This window comes from Anastrepha obliqua, chromosome 2 (genome assembly GCF_027943255.1).
Source record: "Anastrepha obliqua isolate idAnaObli1 chromosome 2, idAnaObli1_1.0, whole genome shotgun sequence".
Taxonomy (NCBI): domain Eukaryota; kingdom Metazoa; phylum Arthropoda; class Insecta; order Diptera; family Tephritidae; genus Anastrepha; species Anastrepha obliqua.
Window position 1 is genome coordinate 100,052,431 of NC_072893.1, and position 18,426 is coordinate 100,070,856.

Here is an 18,426-nt window from a genome sequence, read left to right on the forward strand (position 1 = left end):
TCTCTTGGCCAAAAATGGTCAATTTCCGAACATTGTGTTTTCTGACAAGAAAAATTTTCAAATTGAGCAATTCGTAAACCTGCAAAACGATAGGGTTTATTTGACCGACCATTCATATACGAATTTGAGTCATCGATTGGACACCACGTGGCAGCATTCGCCAGTAGATGGACACTCTCCAATGGTTTTCATCGAGCCTGACGTCAAGGTAAATGCAAAATAAAGGCTTTTCCAATAACAGGTGTTATTTTGGAATGGATTGCGCTATCGAGAGATGATTAACGATTTTTTATGGCCGGAATTGGATGGTATTGATCTGGACAACGTTTATTTTCAACTGGCGCTTCATGCCACACAAGCAACGAAAACATTGCTCTTTTACGGGAAAAGTTTCCATAACCGTGTTATCTCTCGAAGAGATGATCACAATTGACCACCGAGATCTTGTGATTTAACACTTTGTGACCTTTTCCTTTGGGGCCACGTGAAAGAGAAGGTTTACGTCAACAGCCCACGGTCGATTCAAGACCTCAAAGATAGAATTCGAGGGGCTATCGAGGACATAGGGCAGGAACTTTGCAATTCGGTTATAGAAAATTTCATGAAAAGGATATTGCCCTGTAAGCGTGATCGTGGTGATCGTGATGTTATTTTCCACTAATAACTGAGGATGGTTTCATATGTAGAAGTCCACGCAAGTGGGGAAAGTTACTGACCGCCATTCACTTGGGAGTGGCCAGGACGATTCTTCTGCATATGGTTCAAGCAGCTGCCATGTAAAGGAGCGCAAATTTCGTGTCAGATTTGTTGTGAGAGAGAGACTTTGTCACCAAGTACTGTCGTTCACTCCGGTGGACGAGCGTCTCGCAATAATCCACATCAAAGCGCGATTTTTTAACATCTCGCTCATTTACGCCCACGCCCCGACGGCAGAGAAGGACGATGCGACCAAAGATTCCTTCTATGGGCCCCCGACACGACATAAAAATCGTACTAGGCGGCTTCAAGTAAAACAGATTACTTCTTTTGAACAAAGAATAATTGAATTATTGATGGGTTAATCTGTAGAATGCCACGTGGAGGACATTTATCCATTGAAGAGCGTGGTCTGATTAAAGGGCTAAGCGAAAATGGCAAAAGTATTTATGAAATCGCTGCTAGAGTAAATCGGCATAGAAATACCATCAGCAAATTTTATAAAAATCCAGAAACATACACGGTTTGATTGAAAAGTAATGAACGAATCGGCTGGTGTACCACCGATAAACGTTGCTTTAGTCCAAAGTAGCTTCTCCGTATGACACAGTCAACATCCGCGCACTTAATTCCGTTTTCACACAAAATTTGATACAGGTTCTTTGATCCATCTTTAGTCCAGTCAAAAGAGACGAAAAAAATAGCCAACTTCGTAATTTTAGGAGTATGCGAGTTTATGGTTTTATTATGTAAAACCCATCACTGTGAACTTAAGTTTGAGTTTTCGGGGTCGGGGGTTGTGTCCCGCGGCTGCCATCTTGGAAATAAGGGTGCAACTGGTTTTTTGCGATTATCTCGTGAATTTCGAAAGTTACGAAAATTTTGTAAAAATACTTTTTTGTAGATAATAATATTATCTACAACTTTCATTCAAAACGTTTTATTGTAAAATTAATAATAAAAAAGTTATAAACAAAATTACGCGAAAAATTAAGGGATGCATTGTTTTAAAGCGTAATAACTTTTTTTTTATTGATTTTATGGAAAATATACATCAGAGCATTTTTATAGAGCATTCTTTTGTGAACATTTTTGTCTAAAAGTTTTTTCCGCTATCTTTATTTAGTCGTATGATTTTGAGCTGCTAAGCGGAGCAACCAATACATTAGCGAAGCGCGTACATGATTACACAGGCCGACAAAATTTAACCAACATTCAGACCCAGAAACCAGACTATATATTTCCAAAGGTTTATGATGCGCTGAATCCAAATCTGGCCTCAGAATTGCTCTATCAGCTCTGGTTTTCGAGATATCCTAACCTAAAAGTGCAAAAAACATCATTTTTGCCCATATTTGAGGTTATGTAGCCTTGCAGATGTTTTCTTTCACTAAAATTAAAGGATGGCATCTTTAAATACAATCCTTCTTTTTTCAAATGGCGTTTTGTTTGCTCAAATATCATTTTTTTTCGCAGAGATATCGCATTTTGAAATTTTCATGTTTCCTACACCTGAAAATCGATTAAGGGGGGACTCTACTGTAAAACTTAAAAAAAATCGATTTTTTACTTTTTGTTGAAACATACTCAGAAACAACTCCAGAATGTTCCATGAAAATCTTAAAAAGAAATCTTGAATAGTTTTCAAGTTATAAAAGTTTTAGCAAAGCAGCTATAAACTGAGCGCTCGAGCGCTTTACGGTCATATGCGCTTGATCAATTGTTTAAGCGTGTTTTTCTCGAAACCACGTTTTCAAAATTGCCCACATCACAGCTCCGTGAAAAATTAACATATCAAGCTCAAACTTTGATAGTATATTTTTAACAATATTTACTAGTTTTTAAAGCTATGGTGGGAAAAAATTTATTATTTATAACCCCTTTTTTAATAACAAAATGACAACAAAAAAATGTCGATTTTTTAAAAAACTTCAAAAATTTTACAAAAAATTTTTTTTTTTGCAAGTAATAGGCTTAACAACTAAAAATAATGATATATAATAAAAAAAATTTGGTTTTTTTCATTTCAGATTTTTTTTAAATGCGCGACAGTGTGGGCAGATTTCAAAAGGCGTTTCGGGGAAGCGGCTGTACAGCTGCCATTTTGAAATGAAAATAAATTTAAAAAATTTTTTTGTACACTCAAGACCTGTGTTTATGTAACCCTAAACTTTTTTTTACTAATTAAATTAATACAAGTATGAAAACAAAATCCATGAAAATTTGATTTTTACAGTAGAGTCCCCCCTTAAGATAACATAGACATGATATAGTCGCTTACTAATTTTCTTGGGTTTGAGGGCCTGAAATATATGGATTACTAGTATGTAAATTTGGAGTTTGTGGGAAAGCCTGCTCGCGGTATGATAGGGGTGGTTTCTAGGGGTTAGGGCTGTGTGTGACTCGGTACCCAAAGGTTAGATAGTGTAGGGATGTGGTGAGTCAGGACACTTATGGTGTGAGACAAAATTTTAAGAAAAATAAGACTCAATTCAAGAAAATTAGTAATCGAATATATCATGTCTATGTTATCTTAATCGATTTTCAGGTGTAGGAAAATTTCGAAACATGAAAATTTCAAAATGCGATATCTCTGCGAAAAAAAATGGTATTTGAGCAAACAAAACGCCATTTGAAAAAAGAAAGATTGTATTTAAAGATGCCATCCTTTACTTTTGGTGAAAGAAAACATCTGCAAGGCTACATAACCTCAAATATGGGCAAAAATGGTGTTTTTTGCACTTTTAGGTTAGGATATCTCGAAAAACAGAGCTGATAGAGCAATTCTGACGCCAGATTTGGATTTAGCGCATCATAAACCTTTGGAAATATATAGTCTGGTTTCTGGGTCTGAATGTTGATTAAATTTTGTCGGCCTGTGTAATCATGTACGCGCTTCGCTAATGTATTGGTTGCTCCGCTTAGCAGCTCAAAATCATACGACTAAATAAAGATAGCGGAAAAAACTTTTAGACAAAAATGTTCACAAAAGAATGCTCTATAAAAATGCTCTGATGTATATTTTCCATAAAATCAATAAAAAAAAAGTTATTACGCTTTAAAACAATGCATCCCTTAATTTTTCGCGTAATTTTGTTTATAACTTTTTTATTATTAATTTTACAATAAAACGTTTTGAATGAAAGTTGTAGATAATATTATTATCTACAAAAAAGTATTTTACAAAATTTTCGTAACTTTCGAAATTCACGAGATAATCGCAAAAAACCAGTTGCACCCTTATTTCCAAGATGGCGGCCGCGGGACACAACCCCCGACCCCGAAAACTCAAACTTAAGTTCACAGTGATGGGCTTTACATAATAAAACCATAAACTCGCATACTCCTAAAATTACGAAGTTAAATCCTCTTTTGACTGGACTACTTGTTGAATAGCTAAAAATCGAAGACCAGCCAAAACACGAGCAAGCAAAGCAGCTGTCAACAATTAACTGAACATTCAAAATGGTCGAACTCGTCGGCATGAGTGAGAGACATGAGTACCAACATATCGAAACAAAAAAATCAAAGTTCGAATATACGTAACCTGCGAAGCTTCAAAATTCGCGATTTTTTTTAACACACCTCGTATATCATATTCGTTTAGGTTGCATGGTGTGTATTTGTAAAATATTTAGTTGCTGATTTTTTAACAGTTGTAGTTTCTTTGCTATTTCTTTTGTATATTCGGTATGTATTATATAATATATGACATCCTGTGATTAAGTGGTCTATCTTTTTTGCTACTTCTTTTGTATATTCGGTATGTATTATATATGACATCCTGTGATTAAGTGGTCTATCTTTTTTGCGTGTATTTGGCATCGCGGCATTTATCATCTGACACGTTGGGATCTTTCAAAATATATTTTTGACAATTTTATGTAAGGATAACTTGATCCTGAATGGCTATCGCAAACCCATCAGTTTCAGAATAAAGTTCTTCTTTTCTAGCTAGGTGTGGCTATTTTTCTGGTCAATATTTTGGTCCCGCATTATGTGTAAATATCTGCCGTGTAACTCTTTCTGTGCCAAATGGCTTTTTTCGTCTATTGTTGTACATGTTATTATAATATATGATCTGTGTTATAAAGGTTTAGTTGAGAAAATTTGTTTGAGATTATTTATTTGATTGTTGTGCAGGTTGTGAATGTGTATAACGCCTCTTCCTCCTTCTGTTCTTGGGATTGTAATTCGTTGTATGCATGATTTTGGATGTATCTTTATATATTTTGTTATCTGTTTTCTATGTGTTTGACCAATGTATGTTCCGAAATGAATATTTTATAGGACGATTGGTTTAGCATACTATATGTGTGTATTTAAGGCTTTGGTAAGATTTTTGGAATTCAAATATGTTTTAAGGATTTTGCGTTTTTGAAGCGTTTTGCAATTTGTGTTGCAAGTTATTTTTTAATAGTGATCTAGTTTAGTGTTTCGTTGGAGACCCAAATATTTAAGGGTTTCATTTTCTTCTTGTTGTTGTAGCATCATAAACATTCCCCATATTTACATACCGGGAATGCTGCTGGAGTGACAGTCCTTGGCCGGATATAAATCCGGGTCGTTCCGGTAACGTAGAACCGACTGTCGTGGAAACGTTCATTTTCTTCTCTTCACGTGCGGTTCTTTACATTTACTAATTTCCGAATCTGTGAGTAATTGCTCTGTGATTTTAAGGAGGCTCTTTAACTGAATCTGTGTTCACGCATATAGTTTAATGTCATCCATTTATAATAAATACTTTATTCTGTGTTCTGTAGCTTTTTCGTGTTTAATATTAAATTCATATGTTGTGTTATTAAGTGTGTTAGACAAGGGATTTAGGCTAAGACAAAACCATAGAGCGCTAACAGAGTCTCTCTGGAATATGCCTCTAGATATTTCTTCTTATTAAGATAAGGTATTTCTTATTCTTAAGATTATACTAGTTTTCTACAATATTTAAACATTTAGTTGTTAAAAAGTGTATAAGATTTGGATGTATTTTATATATTTGTAACCCCTTCAGCTATGGAATACTGAATCGAATGCTTTTTGGTTGTCTATTTAGCAGGTGTGGAGATTGCGCATTTGCGTTGTTGGTTTGTTTCATTACTACTGTGTCTATTATTAATTGCTCTTTACACCCCCTATTGTCTTTTTTGCAGTCTTTCTGTTCATTTGTTAAAATGTTGTAGCATGAAAGACATGTATATATTTTGTTAGTAATTGTGGAAGTTGTTTTTTTTATAGGGTAGGCATGGGTCTGTAGTTCGATGGATTGGTGGTTTCTGTGTTTTTTGGGTTTTGCCTATAGTAAAGAAAGGAGGCAGTTTTTGCGGCTGATTAATTATTTCCTGTATTGCTCTGGCTATGTGCTGATGTGCAGTGGTTAACTTTTTATAGCACAAATATTGAATATTGTATGTTTTACGGATGTGTTTTTTACTGATTATTGTAGCTAGTTGTTCTGTTGATTTTCTATGTCGTTTTGTTGTTGTAGATCTTTTTGCCTCTTTTCTTCCTCTAATATCCAATGAGCTGTGTTGTCATGTGGTGTTGATGTTGACCACATTTCCTTCCAATAAAGAGTGATTTGTTCCTTCGTTGGTGGATTCATATCAGCAGTGGGTTTATATCGATCCCGACTGTTTCAGCGCTCGTCAGCGTTAGTGAATTTTTAGGAAATCAATGCCATGTAACATGAATGCCGCCCCATCAGAAACGACAATAAAACGATGTTTTGCCGACTTCAAACGTGGTCGTAGAACCACCGATGGTGCACAATGCAGTGGACCTCGAAATAAGGCAGTAACACCAGAAAATATCAAAAAAATTTAACAACATAAAATCGTGAATGATGAAAAAACTACATGAAAATGCTCGCCGGTAAGAAATTTCGCTCGAACGAAAAGGTTATCGCTGAAACTGAGGCCTATTTTGAAGCAAATGTGGTTCTGAAATGTTAGAGCGGCGGTGGAATGATTGCGTTATTCTTGATGGATATTACAATACGTTGATGAATAAAACTAGTTTGAACAAAAAAACGTGTTTTACGTCTGGTGCTGGTTATTTATTAAAATGCAAGTAGGTAGAGGGGCTTTTGAGTAAATGCGGAATACAGGAGGAGTTACTGATGTCAAAAATATTCTTTTTAGTATAAATTTTAATTTCATTACATTTTTTTCGTGCCGAAAATTTTATCTTTACATACTAAAATTTTCTCAAAATTTAATTTAAATATTTTATTTCCCTTTTTATGTGCTCTAATTGATAGAGATTCACATAAATTTTCATCAGTTAATGGGCTATCAATTAGATATAAAATTATTGAGTTATTTGAAGCTATTTTCACATTTGAAAATTCAAAAGATTCTTCAACATTACTAAAGGGAATTAAATCTTTTTCAAAAATTTCTTTCATTATTTTCATTTCAATATTAGAAAAAATATATGAGTTTACTATGCCAACTTTGACCCAATGAATTACATAATTTATATTAACAATTTCTTCGTTTATTAATTCTAATTGATATCTTATACTTACAGCAACATCATGTTGAATGCTAACATGATTTTTCAATAGTGCAAATATTTTGTTTGAAATCTCTGTAATATTATTAATTCTTTCATTCATTAACTTATTTATAACTTGTGTGCCATTATTTTCAAGAGCATTATTAATATGATTTTCTAATATTTTAAAGTCTTCATGGTCTGGACTTCCTGCCAGCCATTTCCAAGCAGATCCTAGAGCATTTAATGATCTTTTATTAACCTTTGGTTTTAATCTATTTAGGGAATTTTGTATTTGTGTTACTTCGTTATTTAGGAAGGGGAGTAGGGGATTGGTAGCAATAATTTTATGTTGTTGTTGTTGTAGCAGCATAAACATTCCCCATACTTACATACGGTAAATGCTGCTGGAGTGACAGCCCTTGACCGGATATAAGTCCGGGTCGTTTCGGTAACGTAGAACCGACTGTCGTGGTTCTACGGTGGTTCACAAATGTATGTCTTATGCTATTGTTAAGATTGTCCAATGTCCTTTGGTATTCATTTATGTCTATTGTATGAATAATTCTATAAGTTCCGGATTGAATTTTTATCCATTCTGCATTAAAAGTCGCTAATTGTGAGTTAGTATAGTCAAGTATCCTAAATTCGCCACTGACTAGTGGTAGAAGTAATCTAAAAAGAAAAATATAATTTTTTTTATGTCTTAATGTTGCTTTAGTGTACTATCCGTCCTTTTTCAGTAATAACTATACTTGATTTGTTGTTGTTGTTGTTGTTGTTGTAACAGCATAAACATTCCCCCTACCTACATACGGGGCATGCTGCTGGAGTGACAGTCCTTGGCCGGATATAAATCCGGGTCGTTTCGGTAACGTAGAACCGACTGTCGTGGAAACGATACTTGATTTGTCTTCTCTTACTATTGTAAGTCACTATAGTAAGTCTTCTCTTACTATTTCCTTTTTATATCTAACAGTGAGTTTTGAACTTAATCTTTTATTAATTCTTACGTAAATATCATCACCTGGTGAATATGTTTTCATAGGAGTTCTTTTTTTATTATGCGCTTCTAAATCTTTTTCCTGTTTTTTCTTAATTGCCTCTATGTTTTCTTTCCGTGAATTTTCGTATTGCTCTGGGTTTGTGGACACTCTTCTTCCGAAGAATGCTTCTATTGGTCGTATTCATATACAGATCTATCTAAAAGTTCTGAAAGGGATCTATGTATTTTTTCAGCTTTCAGACACCGCATAATTTCGCTCTACCTATCCACTGACGGTACTTGTGTAAGGAGGAGTTTTCTAGCATGAAACATATGGATGCTGAATTCAAAGCTTTTTTGTTATATACTAAATTTGGGTACGCCAAAAGCGAAAATTATCTGTCTTAATAGTTCTCTAATGTCTTCACTTGCTTTGGAGTCTATTAATTTAACTTGAGCATATTTTGAAAATTTATCAACAGCTGTGAGAACTAGTCTTTTCTCCGTATTGTATATATTGATATGAACTATTTCTTCAGGATATTGCGGAATGGATGTTTCGAGTAATTGTGGTTTATTGCGGTGTAGGTCATATTTGCTTTCCTTACAAAATTTACATTGTTTAATTATATTTTCTATTTTTGAACTCATTTTTGGGAAGTAAAATTTCTGTAATATTTGAATCTTATTTTCTTGAGGATTTCTATGCGCACGTTTGTGTTCTTTTAAAATTTCTATTTCCTGTTTATGTTCCTCTGGCAAATTTTCTACTTGAGTCTGAGTAAAACGTATTTTAAATTTAGAAAAATGTAGTGGGTATATTTTTTGGATTTTTCCCATGATTGGTTCCGATGTAAAAATGCCATTTATTACTGAAGGGTTTAAGTATCGTTTGAAAATGGAAATAAGATTTTCGTGAGTGTAGTCATGTTGAATAAGAACATGTCTATGAAATGTGGGAAATGGAATCTTAAATTGATAACTAATTTCTTCGCCACTTAAGAGCCAAATTTGATTCTTAAAAACGTTTATTGGTGCTTCTACTGCGGGAATAAGGTTAGGTGCGGAACTTTCATCGCTATGTTGTGTGCCTGTCAATGAATAAATGTGAGATATCTTCTGGTTCTGCCTGGTTTATACAGGGTGAACGATATGAAGTGTTACCTATTCAAAACACCATAACTTTTTTGTGTGAAATTAATTTTTATTGATTTCAAAGACAAAATTGTTCAAAAATGATTACAATTTTTACATATATTCACTTTAGCTCGATATGACCACCTTTTGCCTTGACTATAGCCTTCAATGTGATCTTGAGGTATTTTGGCCCATTCTCGTATACTCGCATTTTTCAACGCATCCATACTGGCAAATTTTTTAGTCCTCACCTTGCTCTCCAAAATGGACCAGATGGAATAGCCCATCGGATTTGCGTCTGGCGAATTCGAAAGCCATTGTGTGGACGAAATGAAGTGTGGAACATAATTTTTTAACCATTCTTGGTTCACACGAGCTTTATGAGACGGTGCCGAGTCCTGTTGGAACGTCCATGGTCTATGACCGAAATGTTTACGTGTCCACGGCTCTAAAGCAGCTTCTATAACATTTTCCCGATAATAAGCCGCATTCAGTTGGACACCAGGCTAGATAAAAACGATTGGAGAGCGTCCATCAGCGGTCACTGCGGCCCAAACCATTAATTGCGATGGGAAATTGCTCCGAGTGGCCATACGTAGGCTCAAATTCTCGTATGAGCGTTCGGTCAAGTAAATACGATCGTTTTTAGTGTTTATGAATCGCTCAATTGGGAATTTTTTTTCATCAGAAAACACAATGTTAGGAAATTCGCCACGTTCGTGCAAGCGCAACAACTCCTTTGCTCTTTCGCACCGAACTTTTTGTTGCTGGGGTGAAAGATCGTACGCTTTTTGGAACTTGTAAGCCTTGACCGTGAGCTCATTTTTCAATATGCGTCGAATGCTGTCTTGCGATATTTTCAGTTCTTTGGCCATTTTTCTTCCACTTCGTCGTGGATTTCGTTCAAGTCGAGCCTTCACTTTCCGAACCATTTCTGGCGTTTTTGCGGTTTGTTTTGGTTCACCTCTATAGCGTTTTGCAATGCTACCAATATCATTGTAACGTTTTATAGTGCGACACACAAAAATATTATTCACTTTGAGGTGACTGATTACGTTTGAATTCCATCACAGAAAAAAAAAACTGAGACCTTCCACTCCAGCAATTTTCAATTCATGAAGCTTCACCAAGGCTCTGCTACTCTAGCGACGAATTCGACACAGTTCGGTGCTCGGTCGAGGTACATACTATTTGCCACTGTTTCGGTAGTGATGTGCATCGAAATCGCAAATCGATCAGTTATAGTGCACGTTCTGATCGATTAAGGATCCGAAGGAACGCTTATATCAGGAAACGGTGTTTAGCAATCAGGGTACAATGCCATCCTACTTCTGCTGATATGCGGAGTAGGCCGAAACATATTTAGTCACTCGCGCTCATTGGATAGCTGTATTATTTGTTCGTGCCACACAAAAATTTTGTCGCTCATATTGAGTCTGTTTACGTTTTGAAGCAACTCACAGCACCACAATAATAATTTTGCTGCAAAAGTGAAAAAGTCTGAAATTTACACACAGTTCAACTTTAACTTCGATTAACTTTTAAAGGAGTCAATTTATCGAAAAATTATATGAGATCTTTTTTGTAGAGAGTTAAAATTGCCATCAGAATATGCGTTTTTCATAGCTGTAAATTAGCGTACTAGAGAAAAAAAATGTTTATTCCAAAAAGTAACAAAATCCCATGTTATTTAAATGGGAAATATATCGTGTTTGCGGCAAGGTTTATTCTGAATATTGAGAGCTGATTTTGATCTGATAATTTTCCTTAGACGGAAAACTAAAAATTTAGGGGGCGTCGCAAGAAAAATAATCAAATTGGTAAATAACGGACACCCTAATACATAGATACAATCATACCGATTCATATTTTTTTTGGTTTTTGTGTTTCAGATAAATAGAAGAGCCAAAATGGACAACACCGTTCAGGTCCAATTTTTCGGGAGGATCAACTTCAGCTCCATTTTGAAAATAATTAAAAATAAAAACAATTTTTTTTTTCATTTCTGTGTGTAAAAGAAGTTAAATAAAAAGCCTAAAAAATTTAAGTATCGTTTTTAATTTTTTTATTGTAAAAAAAAAAATCCTGAAAACTCTATTCGTCCGTTTTATTTTTTACACAAGCTAAAAAATAATCCTCAGAAATAGTCGCTCGTTCAAGTCCTAATAAGCACATACAAATTTAGTATATAAAAGATTTCCGGATTAAGAAATAAGTCCGACGAGGTGCATATGACTTTTTTGTTATGAGACTCCTGAGACTCCTTTTTAAATGAAGAGTTCCTCGCTCCGAACCTTTAAGTAATTTTCCGTAAAGACAAATATGCTGTTAAAACTAATATAGATATAGCAGAGGGGACTGTGTGATGATTGCAGTTTGCTGTAATCGGTGCATTGCCCTGATGAAAAAGAATTTTTTCTTTTGCAAACTAGGTCTTTTTCACGAATTTTTCTTTCAGCTAGTCTAGTATTTACAATTTATTGTTTTAACAAAAAAAAAACCGCAAAACTTATTGAACAACCTTAGTCTATCTAACGCCATTAAATATCAATAGATCTACTGAATCTTATTTTATTGACAATTTGTTGAGCATGGGTTTAATTCACATTAATGGATTAACTAATGGTATGAATTGTTTATTAGATTTGATTTTTATAAGCGACCACATTAGTTTTGTTGTATCGCAGGCTGCTTCTTTAATATTGCCGAATAAGGTACACCATATTCCTTTACTCATAGATTTGGATTTTTTTTTTCAAATCCTTCCTTTAATTTTGCCAGCTGTCACTTTCAGATCCTAGATGGAGCTTTAAGTGAAATTAATTGGAAAGTGTCCTTCGGCAATATTGAAGCTGCAGAGTGCTTTAAGATGCTTAAGATTTCAGTGGTAGATTTGTGTTCTAAACAAGTACCAATTTTAAGCGAAAGAACTCAAGCATCATAAAAATTTGAGAAATAAGTTCTTTAAGAAGTTCATGTCAACTAAAGAAAATCGCTTTTATGATTTCTTTATTTTCCACAGGAATAAGTTTCGTGATTTAAAAAAGTCTTTGTAAAGGGTGATCATATTGGAGGTACTGTTTCCAATATGGGTTTTTAACAGATCGCGCGTGACTACTGTTAAACTAAATACATTCTTTTTTCAGTATTCATTAACGTTTCATGATGGAAAGACTTACGAGGTGTGTTCAAAAAGTATCGCGAATTTTGTGTTTTTTCAAAAATTATTTATTTATTCATTAATATCTATTTTGTCCCCTTCAAAGTAATCCCCATAAGATATTATGCACTTGTGCCAACGTTTTTTCCAATCTTCGAAGCATTTCATTAATTTCAAAATCATTTTTTTATCTTGTTCAGCTTCTTCTTCGATGCCGTTTTTATCTCGTCAATCGTAGCGTAGCGTCGTCCTTTCATGGACCTCTTCAGTTTCGGGAATAAGGAAAACTCACAGGGGGCCAGATCTGGGGAATACGGTGGCTGTGGCATCATTAGTGTGTTGTTTTTGGCCAAAAAGTCACGCACAAAAAACGATGTGTTAGCAGGGGTGTTATCGTGATGCAAGAGCCAATTTCTGTTCTTCCACAAATCCGGGCATTTCTGGCGGATTGATTCGCCAAATTGCACATAACATGCAGGTAAAATTCCTTATTAATGACCGTTTTACCCTGTGACAAGAACTCCTGATGCACAACACCTCTGTAATCGAAGAAAACGGTAAACAAAACTTTTACATTCGACGGAACCTGGCGCGCTTTTTTCGGTCTTGGTCCATGCGGCAGCTTCCATTGAGATGATTGAGCTTTGGTTTTCACGTACGAAACCATAAACCCACAATTCGGTCCAAAATCGAATCGCAAGCTGCTCGAATGTGACTTGCAGGTATTTTTGCCCACTCCCGGACAATGGATTTTTTCAGCGCCTCGAGACTGGTGAATCTTTTAGTTCGGACCTTGCTCTCCAAAATGACTCAAAGAGAATGATCCATCGGATTTGTGTCTGGTGAATTTGAGAGCCATTGTGTGGACGTTATGAAGTTCGGAACGTTGTTTTTTAGCCTTGGTTAACTCGAGCTTTGTGAGATGGTGCCTGCTACCTCCTGGTGGCCAATCGATGACTCAAATTCTTGTATGAATGGTCGGTCAAATAAACCCTGTCGTTTTGTAGGTTTACGAATTCAATCAATTTGAAAAATTTTCTCGTTAGAAAACACAATGTTCGGAAATTGACCATTTTCGGCTAAGAGAAATATTTCCTTCGCTCTCTCAAGTCTGACTTGTTGCCGGTTTGGTGTGAGATCAAGCGCTTTTGGATCTTGTAAGTCAAGTCTTGTGATAATTTTTCAGTATACGGCGGATGCTACGGTCAGATATTTTCAATTCTTTCGACATTTGATTGGCACTTCGTTAGGGATTTCACTCAATCCGCTTCTTCACTTTTTGAACCATTTCATGTGACGTTATTTACTTTAAGGTGCTCGAGCTCATGAACAATCGCTGGTTGTGATTTTCCAGCCAAATATAATGCAATCACATTATTACGTTTGAAATCCATTACTGACTTTCTTTTTTCGCGTTTACTCACGGCAAAAGCTTCCGCGCACTTTTAAACAATACTCTGGTCTGTCAGAGTCTATTTCGTACATATTTTAATGACAACATACATATTTCGTTTTTTGCTATTGTCACTAGATTAAGTTTTAAAAGATCCTTGAATTATTTTTTATAAAATTTTGTTATATTAATCTATGAAATAGAAACCACATACAATTGAATATCGGTTATTATTAGTTTAAAAAAATTTGCATTTGATATGAATGTGGGAGACCTATCTTAATAATATGTGTATGTCAACTCCAACGCGACCTATCAAGTCAAAATATGGTATTTGTATTCGTGTAGCTAATATACAGGGGCCGACCGAAGTCTATATACACCCCTCCCTTTCGTTGCTTACAAAGTACAAGCACTTTGCTTAAAAATGTGTTTATGCAATTTCATTTGAAATATTTTTCTAATCGACTTAACAAAACAAATCCATTCTTTAACATAAAACAACATAGTTATGCTAAAAAACGCAAAAACATCGTTTACAAAAGTGTACATACAGAATCGGTTTCGTAGCTTGTGATAACGGTAAACTACCGTTTATCTATTTCTTTCCTTTTCTTATGTTTGTTGCTTTGCTAATATTGATTTTAGTTGCAATTTGAATACTTAAGCATCTACAATGGTTCCTCGAAGAGAAATATCAGTTGACGTTAGAAATTTAGTTATTCAGCACAGGAAAGAAAAAAAACCATATGGCGAAATTTCAAAAATCTTAAACTTAAGTCGCGCAACAGTCCGGACCATTGTAAAAAACTTTAAAAATAGTGGTTCCACGGAAATTAAGCCGCGCAGTGGCCACCCGAGCAAACTACGTATCTCGCAGTGACGTCAGCTTGATTCTAAAAGAAGTGGACAAAAATCCAAAAGATTTTGCTCCGAAATCGGCCGAGGATATAGCAAGCTCATCCAACAAGTGTGCTCATTCAAGAACAATTGAAAGAACTCTGAACAAAATCGGCTTTCATAGTAGAACACCACGAACAATACCTCTTATTTCTGAAAAAAACCGTAAACTTCGTCTGGAGTTCGCCGAAACACACAGGGAAAACGGGTTGGATTTTTGGCAAAAAGTTTTGTTTACAGATGAGTCGAAGTTTAATATATTCGGTAGCGATGGAAGAGCAAAAGTGTGGAGGAAAAAAAATATTGCACTGAGTCCGAAGAATTTGGTATTAACAGTGAAGCACGGTGCCGGCAATGTAATAATTTGGGGAGCTTTTGCTGCATCTGGTGTTGGAAGATTAGTATTTAGGGAAGGTAATATGGATCGTTATAAATTCAAATCACTATTGGAAGTCAATCTGAAATCTTCGGTGGATGATTTGGCGCTTGGTCCAGGTTGGGTCTGTCAACAGGATAACGATCCAAAGCACACAGCACACATTGTGAAGGATTGGCTGCTAAACCATGCTCCAAGGAATTAAATACATCACAGCAAATCCCAGATTTGAATATTATTCAACATGTCTGGGAAATTTTAGATCGAAAAATTAGAAGAAATCCGATTTCAAGCACTTCAGTACTCAAAGAACGACTAATAGAATCTTGAAACAATATAACTTCTGCAGAGTTAACAAATTTAGTCACCTCGATGCCACGACGGCTTCAAGCTGTAAGTGATGATAATAGTGGACCAACTAAATACTAAGAAGCAATATTACTTAGAGTTAAGTGAAGTTTTTCACACTGGAGTAAGAGTTAACAAATTTAGTCACCTCGATGCCACGACGGCTTCAAGCTGTAAGTGATGATAATAGTGGACCAACTAAATACTAAGAAGCAATATTACTTAGAGTTAAGTGAAGTTTTTCACACTGGAGTAAGATATTTTTGTACTGTATGTAGACTTTTGTCAACGTTGGTTTTAGGTTTTTTGCCATAGCTTTGCTATTTTATGTTAATATACCTATGGCCGCCGTGGTGGAATGGGTTGGTGCGTGACTACCATTCGGAATTCACAGAGAGAATGTAGGTTCGAATCTCGGTGAAACACCAAAATTAAGAAAAAGTTTTTCCTAGTAGCGGTCGCGCCTCGGCAGGCAATGGCAAACCTCCAAGTGTATTTCTGCCATGAAAAAGCTCCTCATAAAAATATTTGCCGTTCGGAGTCGGCTTGAAACTGTAGGTCCCTCCATTTGGGTAACAACATCAAGACGCACACCACAAATAGGAGGAGGAGCTTGGCCAAACACCCAAAAAAGGGTGGATGCGCCAATTATTTATTTTTTTAATGATTAGAAAAAGCTTTCAAATAAAACTGTGTAAATACATTTTTCAGTAAAGTTTTTCAAACTTTCAACCCAGTGGAAATAGGGGCTGTATGTAGACTTTTGTCGGTCACTGTATGTTTCGAGTTTGATCTTAATCGGACCATAAATAGGATTTTTAGAGATATCAGGACCACAGAAATACCTACCGGAAAGTCTTACGAACGGTAAATTGTAATCGTAACCCTAAATCATCGTGGCCACCACATCTAAAAGTGGTACTTAAAGTGAAAGTGGCAAGATATCTAGGCGCTAGCTGGCATCGACAGACGCCTTGAAAGCTGCTTAGATGTGAGCAAATGTGTAGTCATCTACACAAACTTTGTATGTTAAGTGGCTGCAATTATATTAGTTTGTGCCTTGTCTATCGTAGGTGTCAGAAATATCTTCTGAACTACTCGTATTTATTCAGAGTGGCAGGATCTTTCATTACAATAGTGCAACTGTTTTATTAAAAAATTAAAATGTCAGTTAAAACAATATTTATCGCCCGAAATTTGAGATTATGTATGTATACGAGTACATACAGTAGGTTCTGTTTTTATGCGGCTTTTTTTTTATGCGGTTTTGAAATAGTGCGGTTTTTTTTTAAATTACAAAATGCATGTCGACCTATCGGGAATTGTACATATAAACAAGATTCTAAACCAGCTAAGCAAAAACTCATCACAGATTACATCAGAAATGCTAACCCTACAAGTATGGAATCGCCTGCATAACTATCTAGATCAGACGTGTACATTTCCTAAAGCGACGAAAGTGATTTTACGCCAAATCCTAAACGAACGCGCAACATGTGGGTATTGTCTGATTCTATTTTTGACGATGTAAATTTGTTTTTCGATTCTAACGTTTCTTAAATAAAGATATAATTTTCAAAAATACAATATTTTGTTTATGCGATTTTATTTAATTATTTCAGATTCATGCGGTCTATGGAACGTATCTATAGTTATAATATGGGACTAGTGCCCTTTTTTATGCGATTTTATTACATTATTTCAGATTTATGCGGTTTTAGCATTTGAAACGTATCTATAGTTTTACTATAGAACTAGTAGCTTTTTTTATGCTGTTTTTTTTATGCTGTTTCTTGCGGAACGTATCTACCGCATAAAAACAGAACCTACTGTATATCATTTCATTTTAAATTGCTGCGTAACATGATTAGAAATTTACTCAATCATCAGATTTGTTCAGTTTTTGATAAATATATTATATGTATAATAAATATAACAATGTAAGTAGACTAAATAAATAAATAAAAATGTGTAAAACTAGCATATTCGTGAAATTTGTAAATATATAACGTAAATATATATATATACAGTAATATATAACATTAAAAATAGGAGATATTTACCTCAGCAACACAGACGTTATCTTCGCCATCAGGCATACAACGACCTTTCAACGGAATTTGAGTGCCCAGTGAAATATGCAGCAGGACGCATATTCGTTGCCTTTGAAGGTGTCCACCAGGATCTGTGCCAGCATGGAAAAGAACCCGCAACACTGGTGAGTCTCGAGAAATCGCCGATTTTATTAAATGTGCAGATATATCCAAATGCATATTAGCCTGTTGCAACTCCATTAGTGCTGCTGTGGTGTTCTAAACCAAATATAATAAAATTAAACCTATAAGCACTCCAAGGTAAGTTTTTTATATACAGTTTGTCAAGAATATCTTTGCATAATAAAGAAAAATATAAAATTTTAGCTTTTATCGAGAATTCCAACAACAAATAAAAAAGCAAACAAAAAATTTATACACACATTCCATTACTGTACTTGTCTAAGACTATTACTTTAGTATTGTCTAAGTTATTAAATAATCACACACATTACAAAAACAACAACAAAAAAGATGTTTATTCTATTTAATAAGTGTCAAAAAAATCTTTGTATAACTGATGAAACAACAAAAAATGCAGTTATTTTCCGCGAATTTCATTCATTTCGGTTTTTTTGCAAATGGTATGGAATGTGAAAGGGGTAAGAAATTATTTAGTTGATTTAATTAGTTTCGGAATATCATATTCCAATGGTATTTTTTCCCACTCTTCTCTGATGAATCTTATTAATTCAGCGAAAAATAAACAAGTCAGAACGGATGCACTTTGGTTTTATTTGTGTATCTAGTAGTTTGACGTTTAGATAGTATCACTAAGGACTTTCCAGGAGCTCGTTCACAATAGTATCTTGTTTTTACTTTACAACACAACTTATCAGC

General features: G+C 35.0%; 1 protein-coding gene across 4 annotated transcripts in view; it reads right to left on the reverse strand.

The window, feature by feature from the left end:
* The window catches only part of LOC129236771 (transmembrane protein 132C), an 88,060-nt gene that overhangs the window by 47,603 nt on the left and 22,031 nt on the right, over nt 1-18,426 (reverse strand). For all 4 annotated transcript variants that reach the window (XM_054870980.1, XM_054870981.1, XM_054870979.1 and 1 more), the window contains exon 3: nt 17,557-17,805. In XM_054870980.1, coding sequence (XP_054726955.1) covers nt 17,557-17,805 — 249 coding nt within the window. The remainder of the gene's footprint in view (nt 1-17,556; nt 17,806-18,426) is intronic.